The following is a 23,373-nucleotide window of genomic DNA, read 5'->3' on the forward strand; positions in this document are numbered from 1 at the left end:
ATGTTTACAAGATGTATAAAAATCTTTCAAAATCATTAAAATGTAATTTAAATGTTAAATCATTTATGTTCAATAATTTAAATAGTTATTCTTTTCATTGGTATAAATTAAAGAGATTTCTTCATAAAAGTATAAAAACAAGAAAATCTCTTATATTAAACATAAATAATAAATATGAATTTTTTCAAAAATTAGAGAAAACAAATTATAAAACAAAAGAAAATAAAAAGGAAATTTCTGTAACAAATATAAAAAATGTGAAAAGTAAGGAATATATTTTAAATGATTTAAATGAATTTGTTTTTAATAATGATAATAATAAAGAAAAAGAGGAAGAAAAAAAAAATAAAAATGAAAATGAATCAAAGAATAATGACCTCATTTTAAGTGACGATGAAATAAAATTAGAAAAATTATTAAAAAAAAGAAATATTAAAAAAAGCATAATAACAATAACGGAAAAAGCTGAAAAAGAGATAAAAAAAATAATTGAAAATAATAATAAGCAAAATAAAAATAATAATCATGTTTTAAAATTATATTTTATTACCAAGGGATGTAATGGGTTAACACATTCTTTCAGTTTTGTTGATAAAGATGCTATTAGTAAAAAAGATGAAATTATATATGATGATCAAAAAACTATACTTCTAGTAATTGATAACAAATGTGTATTATATGTTATTAACACAGTACTTGACTATTATAAAGATGATTTAACAGAAAAATTTATTTTCAAAAATCCGAATATAACATCTATTTGCCCATGTGGTACTAGTTTCCATTTTTCAAAAAAATAATAAATAAATAAAAAAGAAAAAACAAAGTAAATTAAAAAAAAAAAAAAAAAAGAAGTGAAAAAAGATCCTCCATTTTTATATAGGAGATGAAAATTATGTTTATATTTATATATTGTGTGTAATATGTATATGCATAAATTTGCTTTCCTTCATATGTTTTATTTTTTAAATTTGCATCTAATATTAATATTATTATTATTATTTTAAATATAGAACATTTTTTATTGTAACTTTAAAACCTTTTTATTGAATGTTATTTTCCTTTTTCATAGTATCAATCAAATTATCTATATCAATTTCTCCTTCTTTGATATAATTTAAATCCTTGAAGTAAAAAAAAAAAATATATATATATATATTAAAATAAATAAATAAAAACTATAAATGAAATAAATTTTACATTTTATTTCAAATAAATATTAAAAAAAAAAAAAGAGTTAAATAAAAATAAGTAAATATACTATATAATTTAAAGATTAAACCATTTATTTCATACCTTTGGATAGATATTAGAATTTTTTTTATAAATAGAATCATCTTTTAAAATACAGTAATATAATATATTATCATATAAATAAAAGTCAAAAATATCTACATTTATATTGTTTTTATTATCACATTCCTCCTTTTTTTCTGTTTCTTTTGTATTTAAACACGAAGTGTTAAAAATAAATTTATATATATTTTTACAGTTATAATTTTCATCTTTTATTTCTACTCCTTTATTTCCAGTGTAAATATAACTCTTTAAAAAAGTATTTGTAAATATAGGATGTTTATTTTTATATAACCAATTTTTTGCATTTATTAAAAGAATTTTTTTTTTTTGTGTTTTTTTAAAAGTATGTATATATAATTGAAATATATAATCATTAGATGGGAATGAATTTTTTAAATTTTTTTCATAAAAAACTTTTATAAGATTTATTGTATCAATTATACTATCTGCTTCTTTAAGAAAATCAAAATAATAATTCAAATATTTTTGTGATACAGCTATTATTTCTTTATTAAAAACATATACTTCAAATAAAAAACAAATATTAATATTTACATATTTGGATAAAATTAAGTAATTATCTTTATTTTTATTTTCTTTTAATATTTTATAAATGCTAGTAGAACTTTTTAATACTAATAATGCATCATATAATGTTTTTATTTCCAAACTGTTATTATTTACAAAAGAACCTGATCTTAGATTTTTATGATTTACCCTTAAAAAAACGTTATTATTTAATTCTTCTATTTTTTTTTTAATTTTTTCTAGTATATTGCGAAAATTTTTATTATAAAATAAATCGTTCATATTTTTTTTTCCTTTTTCTTTTTCTTTTTTTTCTTTTTTGTTGCTTAAATTAGAATTCTCACTAGATTCATCATATGATATTTCTTTACAAGATGAAGTTATTTCATCTTCATTTTTTTTTAACTCCTTATTTATTTCGTTCATATTTCGTTCTTCTTCATTCTTCGTATCAATAATATAAGCTTCATCTTTTTTATTATCTACTTCATTTTTGTTTATTGCATTTTTTTTTTTCGATGGAATATTTTTGTTTTTGTGACTTTTAATTGATGATGAACTGTTGGAATAAGAAGAAAAAGAAGAATATAAATATTCATCAATGTTTTTAATTTTATTTCTTTTTACATAATTTGGTAGAAATATATAATCACTTAATAAATAAGCAATCATTTCCTTATTTAATTTAATAGTCTTAGATTTTATCATAATATTATTATATTGATCATATAACTTTTTGTAGCATATTTTGTTTACTTTTTGAATAGAAAAGTTATAAAAATCAGGTTCATATAAAAAGTAAAAAAAATCATTTATTCCATTAATTATATCATAAATGTTGTCATAATATGTTAATATTTTTAAATGAAATAATTCATTATAAATATATTGTAGCCCATTTTCAAAAGCTTTTTCTTTATTTAATGAATGCAAATTTATATTGTTAACTAAATGATTTAATATTGTATTTTTTTTTTCATCTGAACTATTTTTTTTAAAATTAATTTCTAATTTATTTATATCAGTTATTTTATCATACTTTTCATTAGTAATAACTGTATCTAGATCATAATTCCATTTTTTATTAATTAAAATGCATTCAAAGGAATATATATTAACAACGAGATTTTTAAAACAAATTTCTATTTTTAATTTTACTAAATTATGGGAATATTCCATATTTTCATCATTTGTGCTTACAAGTAGTAATGTATGAAAAAGTATATTATCAACATTTTCAAAAATCATATTTATTTCATCATTTTTTATAAAACTTTTACTATGTCTATTATTTATATCATTTTTATTAATATAAGTAATATTAGTATCCTTTTCTATGCTATTATTTTTTATTGTATTAATTTGATTTTCTACATCTGTTTTTAAATAATTTTTAGAATATTCATTATTATTTTTATTTTTAAAATTTTCATACAATTTTCCAATTTTATATTGTAAATCATTAATAAAAGGATCTTTAACTTTATCCGAATTTAAAAAAATTTCTATTTTTTGAAAATAATTTATTAAGTATGTATAAATAAATGTATTTAATAATATAACATCTTTGTCAAATAAATAAGTTAAATTTTCTAAATATTCTTTATCATTTTCAGAATTTGAAAAATCATAACTTTTATATGAATCCATTTTTATAATAATAAAAAAAAAAAAAAATTTAAATGAAAATGTTATATATGCCAACAAATTATTTTTATTAATTATTCTACAAAACCAAGTTGTTTTTTTTAAAAAAAAAAAAATTGATATAAAAGTTGAAAACCTTTTAAATTAAATAAAAAACCTATTGAACATAATACATAAAACATTTTATTAATTTTTTTTGTTTTTACCTACTTTTAAGGATTAGTATTTATTTTTATTTGTATTTATTTTTTTTTTTTAAGTGTTAAAAAAATGAAAACATAAGTAATAGATTACATTTTCTTTTATAAAGGATTCTTATATAAAACATTGCCACAAAATAATTTTTTTTTTTAAATTAATATTTTTTTAAGGAAAAACAGTACCTAATTTTAGTATTTATATTTTTCTATTACAATAGAAAAAAATAACAATTTTTTTTTTTTAAAAAAGAAATTAAAAAATTCTCTATATTTTGGTATGCTTTTTAAAAAAAAATTTTAATAAATTTATTTTATTTTTAGTTTACACAATAACATAAAAAATGATATTTATTTTTTATTTTTTTGTATTTTTTATGTAGAAATTTTAAGTAAATGTGTATATATAGAAAAAAAAAAAAATATATATATATCTCAATATTAATATATATATATATATAAATTCAACGAAGAATATACTTTTGTATCATATTTTTGTATTAAAAAAAAAAAAAAACAGCTTTTTAAATTAAAAATTTTATATTTATGTAGATTTCTAATTGCATATATTTAATAATAAATAATTTTTTTTAGTTTATTTTTGGATATTTAAAAAATATGATTAGATTGAATAATTTATCTTCAATATAACAAAAAAGTTATTCAGAAAGATATAGCTAAAAAGTTTTTAACAAATATATATAAAATATTTATATTTTTCAATTTTTACCTTTATAATTATTCGTTTTTTTTTTTTCTTTTTCTTTTTCCTTTTTTTTCTTTTTTTTTGAACAATCTTTTTGGATATTGTTAAAATAGTATATTATTTATATCATTATCTTTTACTTTTTATTATTATATATTTGTTTGTTTAATTGTATCATCGCATAATTCTTTTTTAAATGTACACACACATATATATATATATATAAATATATATGTTGAGAAGAAAAAGCAAAGAAATATTTAGTTTATTGATGTTTTTATGAAAAAAAAAAAAAGAAGAAAAAAAAAAAAATTTATATATATTATATATATTTTTATAGTTGAGGAAAATGATATGCACATATATGTATATATATTTACTTAAATTTTATAATGATTATATATTAATTAGTTAGTAAATAAATATTAATTCATTCTCTAAATGTAGCAATTTAGATAAATTGTTTTTATTATTTTTATTTTTACGTATTATTGTTTTAAGAATATTAATTATTAATACTATTCATATGTAATAGAATTTTACATTTTAGATTCTTCATATATTTATTTATTTATAATAACTTTCTTCTTTTTTTTTTTTTTTTTTTTTTGTATAAATATTTCAGAAATAACATAAATTTTTATCTATTTATTTATTATTTTTTTTTTTTCGTAAACATTTTTTTATTTAATAATTGTATTGGTGAATTACATAAAATTGAAGGAAATTTGGATAATTAAATAAATTAAACATATGGAGAAAATATGAATTAATAAATTGAAAACATAAAATTTCTATTTTTGTTAACAAATTAGTTTGAAATTATTTCTAAAATTTAGTATGAGCATTTGTAAATAATTATAGAAAAAAATAAATTGAATAAATTAAAAAAAAGAAAAATGAATGATGAAAATGAAGCATTAGAAAAATTTAAAGGAAGACCTTTATTTGAAAATTTACATAAAATAAATCAAACAAGTTTGCTGTCACATAAATCATTAGAAATAGATATGAAAGGATTTTTCAATTTATTGGTTATATTAATTTTTACGACAAATTTCAGGCTTGTTTTAGAAAATTTTAAAAAATACGGTCTTATAATAAAAATACCGAAAAATTGTGATCTTATTAAAAATCTTCCTTTATTATTATGTTTTATTTGCTTAAATATAAGTATTTTTTTCAGCTGGTTTATAGAAAGATATGTTACCTCATGGTTATATTGCTGTGTAAATAATAAATCAAATACAACTTTTTCTGATAAAATAAATCTGAATGACAATAGTGAAATAGATGATTATGAATTTTTAAATAAAATTTACGATACAAATGCCGATAATAATAAAACTTCTAAGGAAATTTGTAAAATCGAAAATGAAAATATGAAAGAAGAAAATAAAAATGAAAAATGTGAATTAAAAAAAAGGGGATTTTTAAAAAAAAAAAAAAATACCTTAAAAAAAAAAAAAGTAAAAAAAAAAATACATGGTTGGAAAGGTTTTCATTTATCTATATTTTTATTAAGATGTATAAATAGCATTTTTATTTTATTATTTCCGTTTTTAACAATATCTCATTATGATACTGAACCTATATTATCAACAATATTATTATGTATATCTATTGTTTGGTTTTTTAAGTTTTATTCATTTCATCAAGTATGTTATGACACTAGACAGCTTTATATTGAAAATGTAAATTTAGATACTATAGAAAATGAGAATTATGAGTTAAAATTTGTCAAAAATTATCCTTATTGTTTAAAACTGAAAAACTATTATACATATATATTAATGCCAACTATGTGTTTTCAATTTAGCTATCCAAGAACAAAAAAAATTAGATGGTTGCATGTTTTTAAGCATATTATTGAAGTATTATTATTAATAGTTATGATAAAAATAATATCAGATCAATATATGTTTATAACAGTTAAAAATACATTTACAATGAAAGAATTTAATTCAGCACAATTTTCAGTTAAGATTACACACATAATTGAAAGAATGCTAAAAGTTTCTATACCAACTTTATATATATGGTTAATTGGATTTTTAATTGTTTTTCATCATTGGTGCAATATATTAGCTGAAGTTACGAGATTTGGAGATAGATTATTTTATAAAGATTGGTGGAATGCCAGTTCGTTTGCTGAGTATTGGAGAAAATGGAATTTGCCTATACATTATTTTGTAAGTAGACATATAAATAAACCTTTAATAAATTATGGAATTAATAGAAAGTATTCAATGATCGTTGTTTTTTTTATATCTGCTTTATTACATGAATATTTGATAAGTATACCCTTAAAACTAGGTTTCTCAGGATATATATTTTTAGCTTTTATTTGTCAGATTCCCTTAATTCATTTAACAAATAATGAATTTTTTAAAAAACATAAAACAATAGGAAATTCTATCTTTTGGATAGTTTTTTGTTTTACTGGGCAACCCTTGATTTTATTTATTTATTATTATATGTGGATAGATAAACAAGGAATTCTTAGAAACTAAAAATATATATATATATATATATTGTTTTATATAATAATTAAGATAAAAAATTCTTCATATTATGATAATAATTTTTCTTAATTTTCTTTAAAAATTTTATCAAATTTCGTTTTTTTTTTATATCTCTCATTATTATTTGTTTTTCTTCTTATTTTATTATTCATTTTTTTTTTTTTAATAATTATTAAAATATTCATATTTTCAAAAATTACCCATATTACATTGGAAATTAAGTTGCATAAAAAATTTTAATAATATATTTATGTTAAACATTTTTTTCTCATATAATAATTAAAAAACTAAGTGAAACTTTTTTTTTTATTTAAAATGCATTGTCTTAGTTGTACTTTTTTTTTTTTTTTTTTGATTAATTTTTTTAAAATATAATTGTAAAATTCTTATATTCAAACAATTTTTTTCTTTCATTTAGATAAACAATTGTGAAATTGTATTTTTTTTTTTTTTTTAAACCTATAAAAAAATTTTAATTACATATTATTTGTTTATAATTATGTTAACCTTTAACATTTAATTTTTATTTTTTTATTTTTTTTATTTTTCAATGAATAGACTCATATATTCTTAGTTAATATAATAAAAAAAAAAAAAGAAGTTAATATATACTTAAAAAAGAAAAATACAAATACAAATACATAAGTGTAATTATGTGAATACTTTAAACATTATATGCAAATTTTCCCTAATAATTTAGATTATTATATATTTGTAAATTTTATTACTTTTAAACTTTTTTTTTTTGTTCTATTTATTTATTTAAAAAGTGCATAAAAATATGTTTTTAAGATACACATGCGAGAAAATACAAAAAGTAATATAAAATATTATAAAAAAAAAAATAAAATAATTTCAAAATTTCAAGAAATACTAATATCAATGAGTAATAAACTATATGTTAAAAAAAAACCGATGATGAAAAAAGGTAAAAGAGAAAAAAAAAACAAAAATTTTTGTTTTATTTTATATATAAAATTACTACCTTTATTAATTTGAGATTATAATTAGAAAATTTACGTTGTTATTAAAAGTTGATATTATATGAATATTCATTATAATAAAAAAAAAATGTTATAAAGCATACTCATTTTGACATAAATATATGTTCATATATATATTTTTTTTTTGATAGAAGATGAATTAAACCTAATAAAAGACTATTTAAATGATTTAAATAGTTGTACTCAAAAATTATATAATACAAATTATTATAATACATTATCTAAATATAAAGAATTGAATGATAAAAAAGAATATTCTATTTCAAACTGTTTAAGAACAAAAAGAAATGATGAAGATCAGTTTAAAAGTATAGATTTTAATGATTATTCTACAGAACTTGATTCTGAAAACAGTTTTTCTGAATGTTTAGAGGAACAAAAAGCCGAAGAAAGAAAAGAAAAGAAAAAAAAGAAGAAAAAAGTTAAAGATTTAAATGAAAAAAACAAAAAAAAAGACATTATTTTTTCTTTTAATAAACAAACATGTGACAAGAATATTACAAAAGATAGTAGATATAATAATTGTGGAATTTTAAAAATAGAAAACAAAAACAGACTTTTTGACAATTTGAGAGATAGTTCAAACAAAGGCAAATGCATAAATGAAGAAGAAATATCATATAATATAAATGATTGTTCCACTTCTTTCTATGATAACAAAAAAAAAAAAGAAACACTATCTTTGTGCAAAGAATTATCTAATAAAACTACTTGTGAAAATGAATTAAATACATGTAAAAAAAAAATAAAAAAAAATAAAATAAAAAATTCTGATTATAATAGTATAAAGATTAATAACGGATATTGTGATGATGAAATAATTAAAAAATTTGATGTCAATGAAAGTTCTGAAGCAAACAAAGATATAGATAGTGAGGTTTTTTATAATAAAGATGAAAAAAAAAATATCAAATGTAAACTTGACAAATCTTATAAATTTTCAAATATAAAGCATCTAAAAAATTTTAAAATAAAAGATTTAAAAGAGAAAGAACAAAATATAATATTTTCTAATGAACGAGAAAAAGAATTATTTCAATATTTAATTTTAAAAGCAATAAATGAGATAGAAAGTATTAGTTGTAAGTTAGAACATAAATACAAAAATGAACTTACGTGTAGAGTAAATAAAATAAGAAATGAATATGAACAAAAGATAAAAGAATTATTAAAAAAAAAAGCCTACTTGTGTGTAGAAAGTGAAAGAATGATTGAAAAAGATAAAGACAATAAAGAGTTAATAAGGAAATTAGAAAACACTAAAAATATATTATTAGATCAAATAGAGACATTAAGAAGAAAAAATGAATTGATGTATGATAAATGTTTTCAAAAAGAGTTATTTAAAAATAAAAATGAGTTGGAAATAAAAAAATTAACTGATCAAATAGATTTAGGAAAGAAGCAAATTGAAGATTATGAAAAAAGAATAAATATGCTAAATGAAGATTTAAATAAAAGCTATGAAAATTTTTTTTATTATCAAAATAAATGGGTATGACATAAATTTTTATTTATTAAAAATTTAGAAAAAAAAAAAAAAAACCTAAAAATAATACTAATTTTTTAAAAAGAACGAAGATATTTAAATTTCCATTTATTATTATTTTTTTCTTTTTAAATAGAATGATTGCGAAAGAACTCTACATCAAAAAGAGGATGAAATAGTAAATTGAAATCTATTTAATTATATAATTATTTATTTATATATATTTTTAAATTATTGCATTGTTTTAATTGTATATTCAATATGTTTATATAATTATTAGCATATATATTTACTAATTTGTATTATAAGAATTTATTCCTATAATTAATTTTCTTTTTTATATTTAATTTCTTTTTTATTTATTTATTAGATAAAATTAAAAAATCAGTTAGAAAAATGTTTGATAGAAAAAAATGAGGTTGATGAAAAGTTAAAATATACACAAAATCAAAATATGAAAGTATAAAAAAAAAAAATAATAAAATATTTTTTGTATATAAAGAAATTTCACCTATATTTTTTTTTTTTTTTGTTTTTATTATTGTTTTATACCCAATAATATAGGTTTTTTTTTTTTTTTTTTTATGGTATTCTATAGATAGAAGAAGACAACGATTATTTGATGAATGAGTTAAATAAAACAAAATTACTAGTTGTAAAATTAAAAGAAGAGATTGAAGAAATGTAATGATCTATATATATATATATCTTTTAACTAAAAATTATATTAAATTTCATCAATATTTTTTCATAGTATTTTCTTTATTCTTTTTTTTTTTTTCCTAAAGTACTCAAAACAAGGAATACATGGCTTCTTGCTATAAAAATGAAGAAAAAAAGTTGAAAGAAGATTTAGAAAATTACAAAACAGTAAGAAGAAAATATAAAATTAATTTAATATTCTATTTTTATACTTCATTATAATTACTATTTTTATTTTTTATTTTTTTAAAATTTTTATTTTACACTTTAATAGAAATGTGCTTTATTAGAAAATAAAAAGGGTTCACAACTTTTAGAAGAAAAATATAAAAAAATTGAGTAAGCTAAATATATGACATATATAAAAGAAAAATAAGTGCATTATTTAATAAATAATTGCTTTTGCAACTGGTTTTATTCTATTTTTTTTTTTTTTTCATTGTTCTGTTGTTTTTATAGAAATAGACTAAAAGATATAGAAAATGAAAAGAGCATTTATGAGAGAACATGTTTAAAAAATGAGTATAATTTAAAAAATCAAAATAAAGCTATAAGTTTGTTTATATCTATAGGAAAAAATAAATAATATATATTTCTTTTTATCAGAAAAATACAAAAAGATTTAGAAATGGAAATAAAAAACTTAAAAAATGAATTATATGAATGCAAAAATAAATTACATATAATGAATAAATCTACTAATTATAATTTCCAAATACCTATATATAATTCTAATATAAATGATGAAGTATTAAAAGGTAAAATTATATTATCTTAATAAATAAAAAATAATAGTTTTTATTAAATATATGTATATATATATATATTTTATTATTATTTTTCAGAAAATATAGAAGTTAAAGAAAATAATGAATTACAAGTAATATATTTTATCGTTTAAATTTTTTAAAACATTGCATTCATCACTAAAAAAAAAAAATTATAAGTAGTACTTTAGCATACTCATTAAATTCTATTTCATTTTTTTTTTTTTTTAGAAAAATGATACAGAAATTTATAAAAATGAAACATTGTTAGAAAACAAAAGACAAATAAAATCTTACTAAATTTATAATAATATTTAGTTAAATAATAATATATATATATAATTGTTTTTTTTTCTTTTTCTTTTTTTATAGTGAAAAACCGTCTGATATAAAACATAAGATAAATTCTTTAGAAAAGCAATTAATCGTATTATTATTTAGATATAATAATTTTTTTTTATTATTTTAATTTTAATTACAAAATTATTTTTTATATTTATTATTATTATTAAATTTTCATTAATTTCATATTCTTTTTCTTAGTTAATAAGATTAGAAAAGACTAATAGGGAATCGGAACTAATAAGGTGTCCTAAATACGGTTTGTTTTAATTCTTAAAAAGAAAAAATAAACGTATAATATTACTATTTTATTTTCTATATTTATAATAATTCCTTTTTTTTTTTTTTACTTTTTTAAAGGGAGAAAAGCTGAAGAAATAAAAAGAAAAGAATTTTTAGAAACCAGACTCAAATATCTTGATGATAAAATAAATATGCTTAATAAAAATTTAAAATACATTAGAATGAAAAATAGCACCAATGCTTTCTAAATATATAATAAAAAAAACAAAGAGCATAATATATTTATCATTTTATTTAATTTTTTATGTTTTTTAATATATTTTGAAAATAATATTTTTGATTTTATATACTTATAAATTTTTCTCATACTTGAATTATTTTTTTTTTAGTAATTTTTTCAATTTAATAATCTCATTATATAAAATACATTGAAGCTTTTTTTTTTTTTTTTTGTTTTGTGTTATTTCTAAATTTTTAGTGTACAACATTTTTTTTTTCCATTCTTTTTTTTAAACAATATTATAAAATATATATATATACATATGAAATTTTGAAGAAAATTTAAGAAAAAAATTATGTTTATGAATATTTCTTCCTACTGCTAAATTATAATATATTGAAAATAAGGTTTACTTTTTATATTAAGAATTTAAAGTAAAAAATTTTAATAAAATTTTTTTTTTATTTTTGAAAAACTTTTAAAATTAATATTTTTTATTAAAAGTAAAATCATGTACGAATATATAATTTAATTCAATTTAATTTTTTTTCAAAAGAGCTTAATTATATTCTTAAACAAAAGAATATTAAATATACTTTTTGAATAGAAGAAAACTTTTAAATATACCTTTTTTTTTTTTTAAAATATTACGAATATATTTAGTTTACTTGAAAATACTTAAGTAAATTTCTGAATAAAAAAAAATTTTACAAATGGATATATTTTTAGTGAAAAAATATTTAAAATATAATTTAAAAGAAAAGATGTGAAAAATAAATATATTTGTAGTTATATAGTACTATTTAATCTAAGTTACTTTTTTTGTGTTATTTCTTTTTTTTTTTTTTTTTGTTTCTTAAAGATGGTAAGAGAAGCACACGAATTATTAGATGGTAGTAGACCTATACCTATTGATAAAATTACGTATGAATTATCTCAAAATATTATTTTAGCTTTTGATAATAATGAAAATATTAATAATAAAAATAAACAAATAGAAATAGAAGCAAGAATTGGAATGGTTCTTGATAAAAATAAAAACAGATTAAAGCTACCTATAAATACTGATGCAATAATTGAAAGTAATTATTCCGATTTTAAAGCAGGTATTGATAAAGAAGAATTTGAGTATCTTTTAAATTATTTAAATAATATGACTATAAAAAAAAAATTTAATTTATTTAGTAATAATGAAGATATTAGTAATTTTTCAAATGCTAAGAATACTTTTGGTGATTTGATTGAGGATAATAATAACAATAAAGAGGATTCTATTTATGAGTTTGTAGCATTAAAATTTGATAAAAGTGTTGATAAATATTATATAATAAACAATAATAATACTAGAATTAGAGTAACTACCTCACTAAGTGATGACGAAAATCAGGAAAATGAAAGTATGGTAAAATCATTATACAAAGAAAACATTAATACTTGGAATATTTATTTGGGTAATAACAATGATTATTTTGATGATGATGATGAAGAAGAAAATTATAAGAATGATTCAATAGATTATCGTATTTCTATCAATATTGAGCATACTAAACCTATAAGCAAACTTTATTTATCTAAAGCGACACCTGTATATGAAAGATTCAAGGAAAGAACAACTTTTTTAAATAAATATTTAGGCATACAATTGGATTTAACAAAAATTAAAACAAAAAATAATGAGCTATATGAAATAGAAATTGAAATACCATCAAAAAGCATTCTTAAAGCTATGTCAAATTTAAGAAATAAAAATGATTCTAATTATTTGCATTTTATCTGCTCTAATTTAGTAAATAACGTTAGAGGAATATGTAGTCATTTAAATTATTTAAAAAGCAAGAATATTCTAAAATATCCAAATGACACATTACTGAATTCTCCATTAAATTATTCTCATCCGCCAAAAGAAAAAAAAAAATTCAAAAAATACATTCACGATGTACTTCCTATTGTTGGTGACTATATGTATAGAGTTGTTGCTAAAAATGAAAAAAATATAAGAAAAAAAATGAAAGATAATAGTATTTCAAATTACGAAAAAATGAATATTTTTAAAAACTTAATTGATATTAGGAGGCAAAATAAAAAGTCATTAAAGAGAATTAGTGAAAATTATGTAGAAAATAAATGGAAAATTATAAACAGAGATTCAAAAATTGAGATAGTTTTACAAAGTGATGAAGAAGAAAATGATGAAAATAAAAGCAACATTGATATAGAAGATAATTATAAAAATGAAAATTATGATAATTTTAGTAGTGAAGATAATAACTTTAATGATGAAAATAATAACTTTAATATTGAAGATAACTATAATTTTAATAATAAAAATAATAACATTAATGTTGAAGATAATCATAATTTTAATAGTGAAAATAACTTTTATGATGTGAATTTTAATGAAAACTCTAATCAAGATAATAATAATAATAATTATAAAGAATTCTATAATGATATATAATTTTAGTAATACTAACTTTTATTTATATATAATATTTCACATATATATATATATATATATATGTTCTTTATATTTTTAAATAAATTTGTTTTTTTTAAATATTTTATTAGTATAAATTTTATATATTCTAAAAATATCTAATCTTTTTTTTTTAATTTTTATGTAGAAAATGATTATATATGAGTATTTACTTTTCAATATCGATAAATATTTGTTCTTTAATAAAAAGTTGTACTATTTTTTTTTATCTCACTTTTAATTTTTTAGTTTTATTTAAACAAGAAATTCGTTAAAGAAATCAAGATTTATGTTAATATATTTAAGAACATATCTTTTTCAATGTTTTCAAAATTTTTAATAAGTTTTCTTTTTGATTTATTTAAAGTAATTTTTTTTTTTTAATTAATAGTAAAACAGGAATAATTTATTAAAATAGTATTCCTTATCACAAATACCTAATTATAAACATATTTTAAAATGAATAAAATCAGTATAATAGAATTACTAATATTATTATTTTTTTTTTTTGTTGTTTATAGAGAAAATTATTACATTTTTTAATTGAATAATTTAAATTTTTGTTTTTACATATATATAGTATGCTTAGAAAATTTAGTAGAAAATATTTTCAGTATAATAAAAAATATTTCTAAAAAACTAAAATGGAATAAAATGATACAGGATTTTTTAGTTTCGGAAAAAAAAAAGAAAAAAAAAGTTTCACTTATATGTACATTTTAATTAAAAATAAAAAAATTTTATAAAAATAAGAATAATATATTTTTTAACATCAAAATTATTCCAATATTAAAACAATTATTTTCGTTCATTATTTTAGCATAAAAAAAATCTTTTGAATTTGGTTTTTAGGATATTAATATAGAAAAATTACATTTTAAATTCTAACAAATTTTGGGGTAAATAAAAATACAACTTATTTTTTGATAATATTTATTTTTTATTATACACTTCAAATATATTTTTAGAAAGAAAAAAATCTTTCAAATAAAAAAAATTATTAAATGTAAATGTAAATGCAAAAAAAAAAAAAAAAAAAAAATTGCAAATAAAATACAAAAAAAAAAAAAAATATATATTATAAATACAAAAAAAAAAAATAATAAAAAATTAAATTATAAAAAAAGGTTAAAAAATAATAATAAAAAGAATAGAAAAAAAAATAAGATAAAAGTATTTTATTTTTAATTGCATAAATAATAAAAATAAAAATTATTTATTGTAAAATTATATTAAAATATATTTTTTTTATTTCCTTTAATTCAAAATGAGTAAAAGAAGCAAAGTATTTTTTGATATAGCAATTGACAATAGAAGTGCTGGAAGAATAATTTTTGAGTTGTTTAATGATATAACACCAAGAACATCAGAAAATTTCAGAGCATTATGCACTGGAGAAAAAATAGGATCTAGAGGAAAACATCTACATTATAAGGGCTCAATATTTCATAGAATTATTCCTCAATTTATGTGTCAAGGAGGAGATATAACAAATGGAAATGGTTCAGGTGGGGAATCAATATATGGTAGATCATTTGCTGATGAAAATTTTCAATTGAAACATGATCAACCAGGTTTATTATCAATGGCTAATGCTGGACCAAATACCAACTCTTCTCAATTTTTCATCACATTAGTTCCATGTCCATGGTTAGATGGAAAACATGTTGTTTTCGGAAAAGTTGTCGATGGAATGAATATAATAAGAGAAATGGAAAGTGAAGGTTCAAAAGGAGGATATGTCAAAAAACAAGTTGTTATTACTGATTGTGGAGAATTATAAAAAAAAAAAAAAAAAAAATACATATATATATTGTTATTACGTACCTATGACTAGTTATATTTTAATATATTATGTATATATTTGCTAATATATATATATATATATATATATATAAATATATATAATCGATTTATAATTTTATATATATGATACATTTTTTTTTTTAATATATGCACGAATATATATACATATATGTAAACAGTCATTAGAGTGTATCGTTCTTTTTTTTTTTATTCATTTTTTTCTCTATATGAAAAAAGTAAAAGTTTTTATTAATGCAAAAGTTAAAATTTCCTTCTGCTAAAGAATGATTTAAGAATACAGTTTATAAATTTTTGTATAACTTTTTCAATTTAATGAATTAGGGAAAAAATGAAATAATAAAAAAAAAAAAAAAAAAATATAAGCTATTTTATTATTTAAAGATAACATTTAGAAATATATTATGTTGAAGTATTCTTAAATTTATTATTCAGAAATTAATTTTAAACTTATTTCATCTTGGAAAAGTTAAAATAAGAATTAAGCTAAAAGTTACATATAAAAATGTATATATATATATATATATATATATATATATATATTAATTGTAGTTATTACTTATATTTAAGTCTTTTTTTTACATGAATATTGTAGTATTTATTTAAATTTTATACGTTAAAATTTGAAAAATAAGCAATAGGGAAAAATAAATTAGATCTGCTCATTAAATTAATACTAGAAAAAAAGCTTATATCAAAGGTAGAAAATTTTTACACTTTTATAAAAATTTGTGGATTTCTTATTTTCTATATTCTAAATTTTATTAAAAAAAAAAAAAATTTAATTATTTTACATTCATTTCTTATAAGTTAAAAAGTGTTTATAATTCTTTAATAATGTTTTGTTTTAAAAAATAATATTTTAATATTCTCATGAAATAATTATTTTTTTCTTTATAATAAATTTCAATAGAATTATATATATATTCTTCTATTCCTTTTCTTTTTACATATATATTATACTTTATGCTATTGCAATTTTTTACACAAAAATTTTTTTTTCATAGAATTTATATAAAACAAAATTTTTAAGAATCTGAAGGATGATATATGATAATTAATAGTATACAAAATAAAAGGAGAGTGAAAAAAAAAAAAGATAATATATATTTTTTAGTCAAATATAATTGATTATCAATTTACAATAATAAGAAGGATAAAATTTTGGTAAAGTAAAAATGAATAAAAATATATATTCCTCAAAAAATAAAGAAAAAAATTAAAAAAAAAAAGTTAATAATATTATTTTAAAAACAACAAAAACATTTTAAAATTTTAAGCAAATAAAAAATATATATAATTTAAAAATTGATTTATAATAATTAAAGAAAAATACAATTTAAATATATTAAAAAGTTTTTTTCCGTTATCTCTTTACAAGGCACTAATATCATCATATGGTTTACCTAATTTTTTCAAATGATGTTTTTCAGATATTGTATAAGATACAATCATAATTGATAAAATTATCTTTATTAAAAAAAAAAGAAAAATATATATATATATATATAAATATATGATATTGTTTTTTTTGTAAATTCATTTTTATTTATTTATTATCTTTTTTTCTTGGAACCTTGAAAAGAAACAAGCATATCCATATAGATAAAGCAAAAGAAAACAAAGATATATTTGATAAATAATTTAATCTGAAAAATAAAAATTTCAATATTTTAGCATATATACATTAGAAAACTTTTGTATTTTAATGAGTTATTGATTAAATTAAAAAAAAAATATATAGTAATGTATTCATATGTATATATATAAAACTATTTATATACATTTTTTTTTTTTTCTTTGGAATACAAACCTTGGTAAAGAGCAAACAATTAATGTAACCACAGGCATTGACATATATCCAAGTCTTCTAAAATAATTAATATATATATTTATAATAAATATTATGAGTAAAAATGATACAAAAAAAAAAAAAAAAAAAATAAATTGGATAGTTTAAAAATATATATATAATCTAACCTTGTTGGTATATGAGAAAAACAAAAAATATTTTTACAGGGAACTTTAAAAGAAGTTTGCATATAATGAATATTATTATTAGGAGTTCTTGATATCAAAACATCAGCTAAAAGTGTCTAAAAAAAAATATATATACATATATGTATATATAAAATTAAAACCAATGAATATTTTATTATTTATTTAAAAGAATTTTTTTTTTACAAGAAAATATTTATTTAAGGATTCCGATTTCAAATTATTATATTTTAATAAATATGAATGTTTGCACCAATCTACTCCTACTTCAAGCAGTAAAATAATTATCTAATTAAAAATAAAATAAAATAAATAATGAAATAATAAAAGAAATGACAAAGATGAAATAAAACAAAAAAATAATAATACATTAAAATATAGATGTAAATTAAAATAAAAAAAAAAATATAATTTATTTTTTAATTTGTTTTATATATATTACTAGCCAACTTGAAATGCTAATAAAAGAATTTTGTGTTCTAATAAAATAAAATAAATAAATAAAAATTATATATATTTTATATATTCATAAGTATAAAGATTAAAATAACTTAAAAAAAAAAAAATGAAGCAAACCTATAAGCAGTTGACATTTTTAATAATACAAGAAATGCATCGATGAACAAATAAAATCTTTCAACTGCATCAGATGCAACAATTGTAAATAAGGATATTTTCGTAAATTTTTTAAAAACTGTCGATTTTATTTCAGTAAAATTGCTCATTACAAGAATTAAAAACATTGTTGACTGAAAAAGAAAAAACACAACATATATAAATAAATATATATATATTAAATTGATAGTCTAACTTTATATATATACATACAAAAAAAAAAAAAAAAAAATAATTACCTCTGATGAATTTATTGCAATATTTAAAGATAAAAAACGAACCAAGTGAATAAAAGAATGGATCAGAATATAAAAAAGAACGAGAATATATTGCATACAAAATTTAATTAATACACTATAAAAAGGAAAAAATATAGATACTTTAAATTCACTACTTTTTTCATTATCTTTATTATTTTTAAAAAAAAGAAAATTTTTTTCCTTTTTCTTATTTGAATAAAAATGTTCTTCTTCCTTATAATAACAAGTATCCTTAGAGATACTTTTATTTCTAAAGTTGTATCTAAAATATATTTCTTTATTGTTAGAAAAAAAATTTTCGTTTTTTACCATTTCCTTTCGTAAACCATCTATACATGAAATTTTTTTACTTTTATTTTCATCAGCAAAGCTATTCATCTCATTCTTATTATCAAAATTATTTACATCAATTTTTTTATTTTTATTAATATAATCATTTATATCATTTTCATTTTCTACATAATTTTTATTATTATTTGTTCTATCATTTTCATTATTATTGTGATAATTGTTTCTTATAATGTATATATATGAATGTAAATTTATTATTCTAATAAATGTTCTGATCATATTATCAATTAAATCTTTTCCTAATGATCTTAATAATCTTTCTAATATTTCTAACATGTTTAATACCACATATAATTTCATAAATGGTTGTGCTCTTATATAATGATAAACTCTCGATGTATCAACAAATGAAAAAATGTAAATACAAATTAAAATTAAAGATATTCTTATCAACCCACTATATTCTGGAAATGATAATTTTAATGAATTCAAATGCTGTTCAAATAATTTTTTTTTCATATTCTTAACTTTAGTTATATTTTTTATTTTCCTCCTTTCTTGTAATCCTTCATTAAATTTATCATAAACATAATTTTGGCTATTCCTTTTATTAGATGTATAAAATGGTTTCAATTTATTATTATAGAACATATCAAAATCATTATTCAAGTTTTTTTCATAACTGTTAATAATCATATCAGCGTTATAAATAATTTTATTGTAATATTCATTGTAAGTTTCATTATTAGTATGAATCTTAACATCACTATTATAATAATTATTGTAATTTATATTATTAACTATATTAAAATCGTTATTATTATTATTATCATTTGTGTTAACCTTATCATTAAATTTATTATTATTATTATTATTATCATTTATGATATCTTTATTATTAAAATTATCAATATTATTTATCATATTCTTAATTGTATGAAAATTATTTTTCTTATTTTTTTTTTTCATTTTTTTTTTTTTTTTATTCGCTACATTATCATTCTTATATATAATGCTACCTGAAAAATTCCTTTTATTATTAGAATGAACATAATTTATATATTTTTGGTCATTCATTAAAACAATCTTTTCTGAATTATTTTTCAAATTTTTATAAATTTTTTTTTCATTGTTTCTATTATTGCCACATAAATTATAAGTTTCTACATTTGTATTAACATTTTTATTTATTTTATTGAAGCAAGTTTTTTTAATGTTGTGATTATTTTTTAATTCCAAATTTTCATTTTCCGTCACTATTTTTTTTTCTATACTTTTTTTTCCTTTTTTTTTATCTTTTGTAATATCTCTTTTTAGGTAGTTCTTAAAAACTTCTTCATTAGAAATGTCAGATAGTTCCTCCTTTATCTTATTTTTTCTTCTATTTATGTAATTTATTTCCAAAGATCTAGTAATGGCTTCTTCTTTTTTTTCTGTTTTAAAAATATTAAGTGTATATAATTTATTAATATCAATAAAATGAATAATATTCATGTATACATAACTAAAAAGAAATTTAATATGTTTTTCAATATTTTTTAAATAATTGTACATTTTTATAAAACTAAGTGACTTAAAAATACTTAAAAAATTGTTTATTCTATTTTTTTTTGTAGTTCCATACATTGATTTTTGATTATTTGTTTTTATTTTTTTTTTTTTTAATTTAACTTTATCCTTTTTTTTTTTTTTGTCATCTATTGACTTCATATTCATGATACTATCTTTCTTTATATCTGTACAACTTATATTTTTAATTAAATTTTTTTCTGAATTTTCACTAGAATTTGACTTTTTTATATAATTATTATCATTATCATCTTTTAAATTACATATTAAGCTACTTGTATCAATAGAATTATTTGTAAAGGCATCTTTCTCATCTATGCTATATTCGGAGTTAGAATTATTAATATTATATCTAAAATCATTTATATGAGAAAATGTAAAAAAGTTTTTAGGTATATTTCTATTTTGGGAATAAAAATGTGTAAAAGACTTTCTTTTTAAATTAGAATCTTTTTCATAAATTTCTCTTCTACCACTATATGTGAAATTATTGCAACTCTTTATTACTCTCACTTTGTATTTTTTAAAATTTTTAAAATTACTCGTAGCATATTTATAAAATTTGTAATTTTTTACATTTGAAAAAATATATAAAAGACGATGGCTTGCATTTTTTAAAAATATATAAATTAAAATACATAACGATCTTACAACCTAAAAACGTAAGTAAAATAATAAATAAAAAGATTTATTTTATGCAGAAAAAAAAAAAAATAATAATAATAATAATAATAAAATAAAAAATAAATAAATAAATAATTAAAACTAATGAAATTAAGAATTTTTTATTTTATAAGCATACTTGTATAGGCATAAAAGTTATATCATACAATATATTATCTAGGCATAATAAAAAAGAAAAACTCATAATTTTTTCTAAAAAATAAGGAACATTTAACATATGCTCTAATGCATTATCTGGTATAGAATCAGATTTAAAAAAATTATCAAGGAATTTATAAAAATCATATTTATTATCTTCACTTTCATTCTTATGGTTGTCATATAAATTTTTTGTTTCTTTATTTTCTTTAAGATGCTCTTCAGTATGCTCATTATCACTAAGATAAGAATTGTAATACCTACCTCCTTTTATTTCATCTAATATAAAATCATATAGTGTTATTCTATACATGTCTTTATCATTTTATTTAAAAAAATTAGCAATACAGGTAAATTAATTCATATATATTAATATATATATATATATATTTGTTCAAACATATGTGCTAAATAAATTTACTTTAAATATATTAAATTTATATTATATTTCTAATTTATAATTTTTAAATAGATTGTATTAAGTAAAAATATGCATCCTATATTAGAAAATTTAACTATAGAAAAATATAATTTTAACTTTAAACTAAGTATATAAAAGTGCTAAAATTTTAGAATATATTAAAATAAGATATAATAATTTGATTTATTTTCAAAATTATTAAATTTTTAACTATTTTGATTATGAATTATTATATATATTATTCTGATTTTTTTCTTAAGTATATATTTAATCTGGTATATTTTATTTTATTTTTTTTTTTAAATTGATATTTTAAAAAAAAAAAAAAAAAAATAAAATGATAATAACTTTAGCAAACAAAAAATATAAACAAACATATTTATTATACATTTTTACTTTTCATTTTAGTTTACAATTTAAAAAAAAAAAATAATCATTCATAAAACCTGAAAATAAGTAATATCTCTTTTTAAGCGCATGTATCCATTGAAGAAAAAAAAAAAATAATCAATAATACGTAATTAACAGAAAGATACAAGTTAATGAATTAATGAAATATTTAAAAAAAAAAAAAATACCAAATAAATCTAAAATACTTAAGAATAAAAAATATATCTTGTCAATATTATTATTATTTTGATACCTTTTAAAAAAATTTTATTTTTTCAAAAATTATTTAATATCGATAAGTATATTTATAAAAAATTACTACATTATATGCATATATATATTGCAAAATAAATTTTTTTTATTATAAAGTATATAAGTTAAAGGATACTTTTTTGATTAATTAGAATATTAACTTTAACTAGAATTGATGTTTTTATTGAAATATCCATACGAGTATAATTTTGCTAAATCATATATATGAGATTCAAGTTTTAATGAAAGATCACATAAATAATTATCTTTATTGAAAATCCTGCAATTATATATTAATATGCAAAGATCATAAAAAAACATACTTATGTCTCTGTAAAATCTAATGATTAGATAACAAAATAAAAGATAAAAGAAAAAATAGGAATATTATAAATTTTATATAAAAAATATTTGAATTATTATTATTATTTTACACTTTTTTTTATTACTTTGATAATAATTTATTGTTAATAATTGTAAGAGAAGTTGGGATAGGTATATACTCCCAATAATTTTTTATCCAACTTTGTTGTTTTACATTTACTAAAGGTGTAGGAATGTTTTCTATAAATTCTTCATAATATAGTCTTTATAAATAAAAGAGTTATATTAATTTAAAAAAAAAAAAAAAGAATAGTTTTGATTTGTAATATTATATTATTATTTTTTTTTATGTTTTTTTGAATCCTTTCTTATTTTTTATATACCTATTTTCTTCTTTATAATTCATTATATCCTCTATGATATTAAAAGCTACCTTAAAAGAGTTACTCATATTGGATTTTT

General features: G+C 16.7%; 7 protein-coding genes across 7 annotated transcripts; 5 read left to right on the forward strand and 2 right to left on the reverse strand.

Moving 5' to 3' along the window:
• Window positions 1-11: 11 nt before the first annotated feature.
• Window positions 12-800, forward strand: IscA2 (iron-sulfur assembly protein, putative; the record flags this gene model as incomplete). Its single annotated transcript, XM_028676224.1, has 1 exon — window positions 12-800. One exon carries the CDS (start codon window positions 12-14, stop codon window positions 798-800), a length of 789 nt encoding a protein of 262 aa, XP_028532734.1.
• Window positions 801-1,043: 243 nt separating this feature from the next.
• On the reverse strand, window positions 1,044-3,477 carry PRELSG_0815600 (regulator of initiation factor 2, putative; the record flags this gene model as incomplete). The annotated part of the gene is made up of 2 exons (XM_028676225.1): window positions 1,044-1,124; window positions 1,297-3,477. 2 exons carry the CDS (start codon window positions 3,475-3,477, stop codon window positions 1,044-1,046), a joined length of 2,262 nt encoding a protein of 753 aa, XP_028532735.1.
• A 1,799-nt stretch (window positions 3,478-5,276) lies between these two features.
• On the forward strand, window positions 5,277-6,890 carry DGAT (diacylglycerol O-acyltransferase, putative; the record flags this gene model as incomplete). The annotated part of the gene is made up of 1 exon (XM_028676226.1): window positions 5,277-6,890. One exon carries the CDS (start codon window positions 5,277-5,279, stop codon window positions 6,888-6,890), a length of 1,614 nt encoding a protein of 537 aa, XP_028532736.1.
• An 810-nt stretch (window positions 6,891-7,700) lies between these two features.
• PRELSG_0815800 (conserved Plasmodium protein, unknown function) lies at window positions 7,701-11,697 on the forward strand (the record flags this gene model as incomplete). Its single annotated transcript, XM_028676227.1, has 14 exons — window positions 7,701-7,830; window positions 8,038-9,401; window positions 9,532-9,573; window positions 9,766-9,855; window positions 9,994-10,079; window positions 10,184-10,265; window positions 10,372-10,436; window positions 10,557-10,619; window positions 10,704-10,855; window positions 10,943-10,977; window positions 11,096-11,130; window positions 11,237-11,291; window positions 11,408-11,465; window positions 11,567-11,697. 14 exons carry the CDS (start codon window positions 7,701-7,703, stop codon window positions 11,695-11,697), a joined length of 2,388 nt encoding a protein of 795 aa, XP_028532737.1.
• Window positions 11,698-12,531: 834 nt separating this feature from the next.
• Window positions 12,532-14,127, forward strand: PRELSG_0815900 (RNA triphosphatase, putative; the record flags this gene model as incomplete). Its single annotated transcript, XM_028676228.1, has 1 exon — window positions 12,532-14,127. One exon carries the CDS (start codon window positions 12,532-12,534, stop codon window positions 14,125-14,127), a length of 1,596 nt encoding a protein of 531 aa, XP_028532738.1.
• A 1,285-nt stretch (window positions 14,128-15,412) lies between these two features.
• Window positions 15,413-15,928, forward strand: CYP19A (peptidyl-prolyl cis-trans isomerase; the record flags this gene model as incomplete). Its single annotated transcript, XM_028676229.1, has 1 exon — window positions 15,413-15,928. One exon carries the CDS (start codon window positions 15,413-15,415, stop codon window positions 15,926-15,928), a length of 516 nt encoding a protein of 171 aa, XP_028532739.1.
• A 1,415-nt stretch (window positions 15,929-17,343) lies between these two features.
• On the reverse strand, window positions 17,344-21,837 carry CARL (cyclic amine resistance locus protein, putative; the record flags this gene model as incomplete). Its single annotated transcript, XM_028676230.1, has 9 exons — window positions 17,344-17,439; window positions 17,546-17,618; window positions 17,783-17,839; window positions 17,950-18,065; window positions 18,154-18,255; window positions 18,410-18,446; window positions 18,544-18,716; window positions 18,822-21,356; window positions 21,505-21,837. 9 exons carry the CDS (start codon window positions 21,835-21,837, stop codon window positions 17,344-17,346), a joined length of 3,522 nt encoding a protein of 1,173 aa, XP_028532740.1.
• Between the last annotated feature and the right edge of the window lie 1,536 nt (window positions 21,838-23,373).

The sequence above is a fragment of the Plasmodium relictum genome (genome assembly GCF_900005765.1).
Source record: "Plasmodium relictum strain SGS1 genome assembly, chromosome: 8".
Lineage (NCBI taxonomy): Eukaryota > Apicomplexa > Aconoidasida > Haemosporida > Plasmodiidae > Plasmodium > Plasmodium relictum.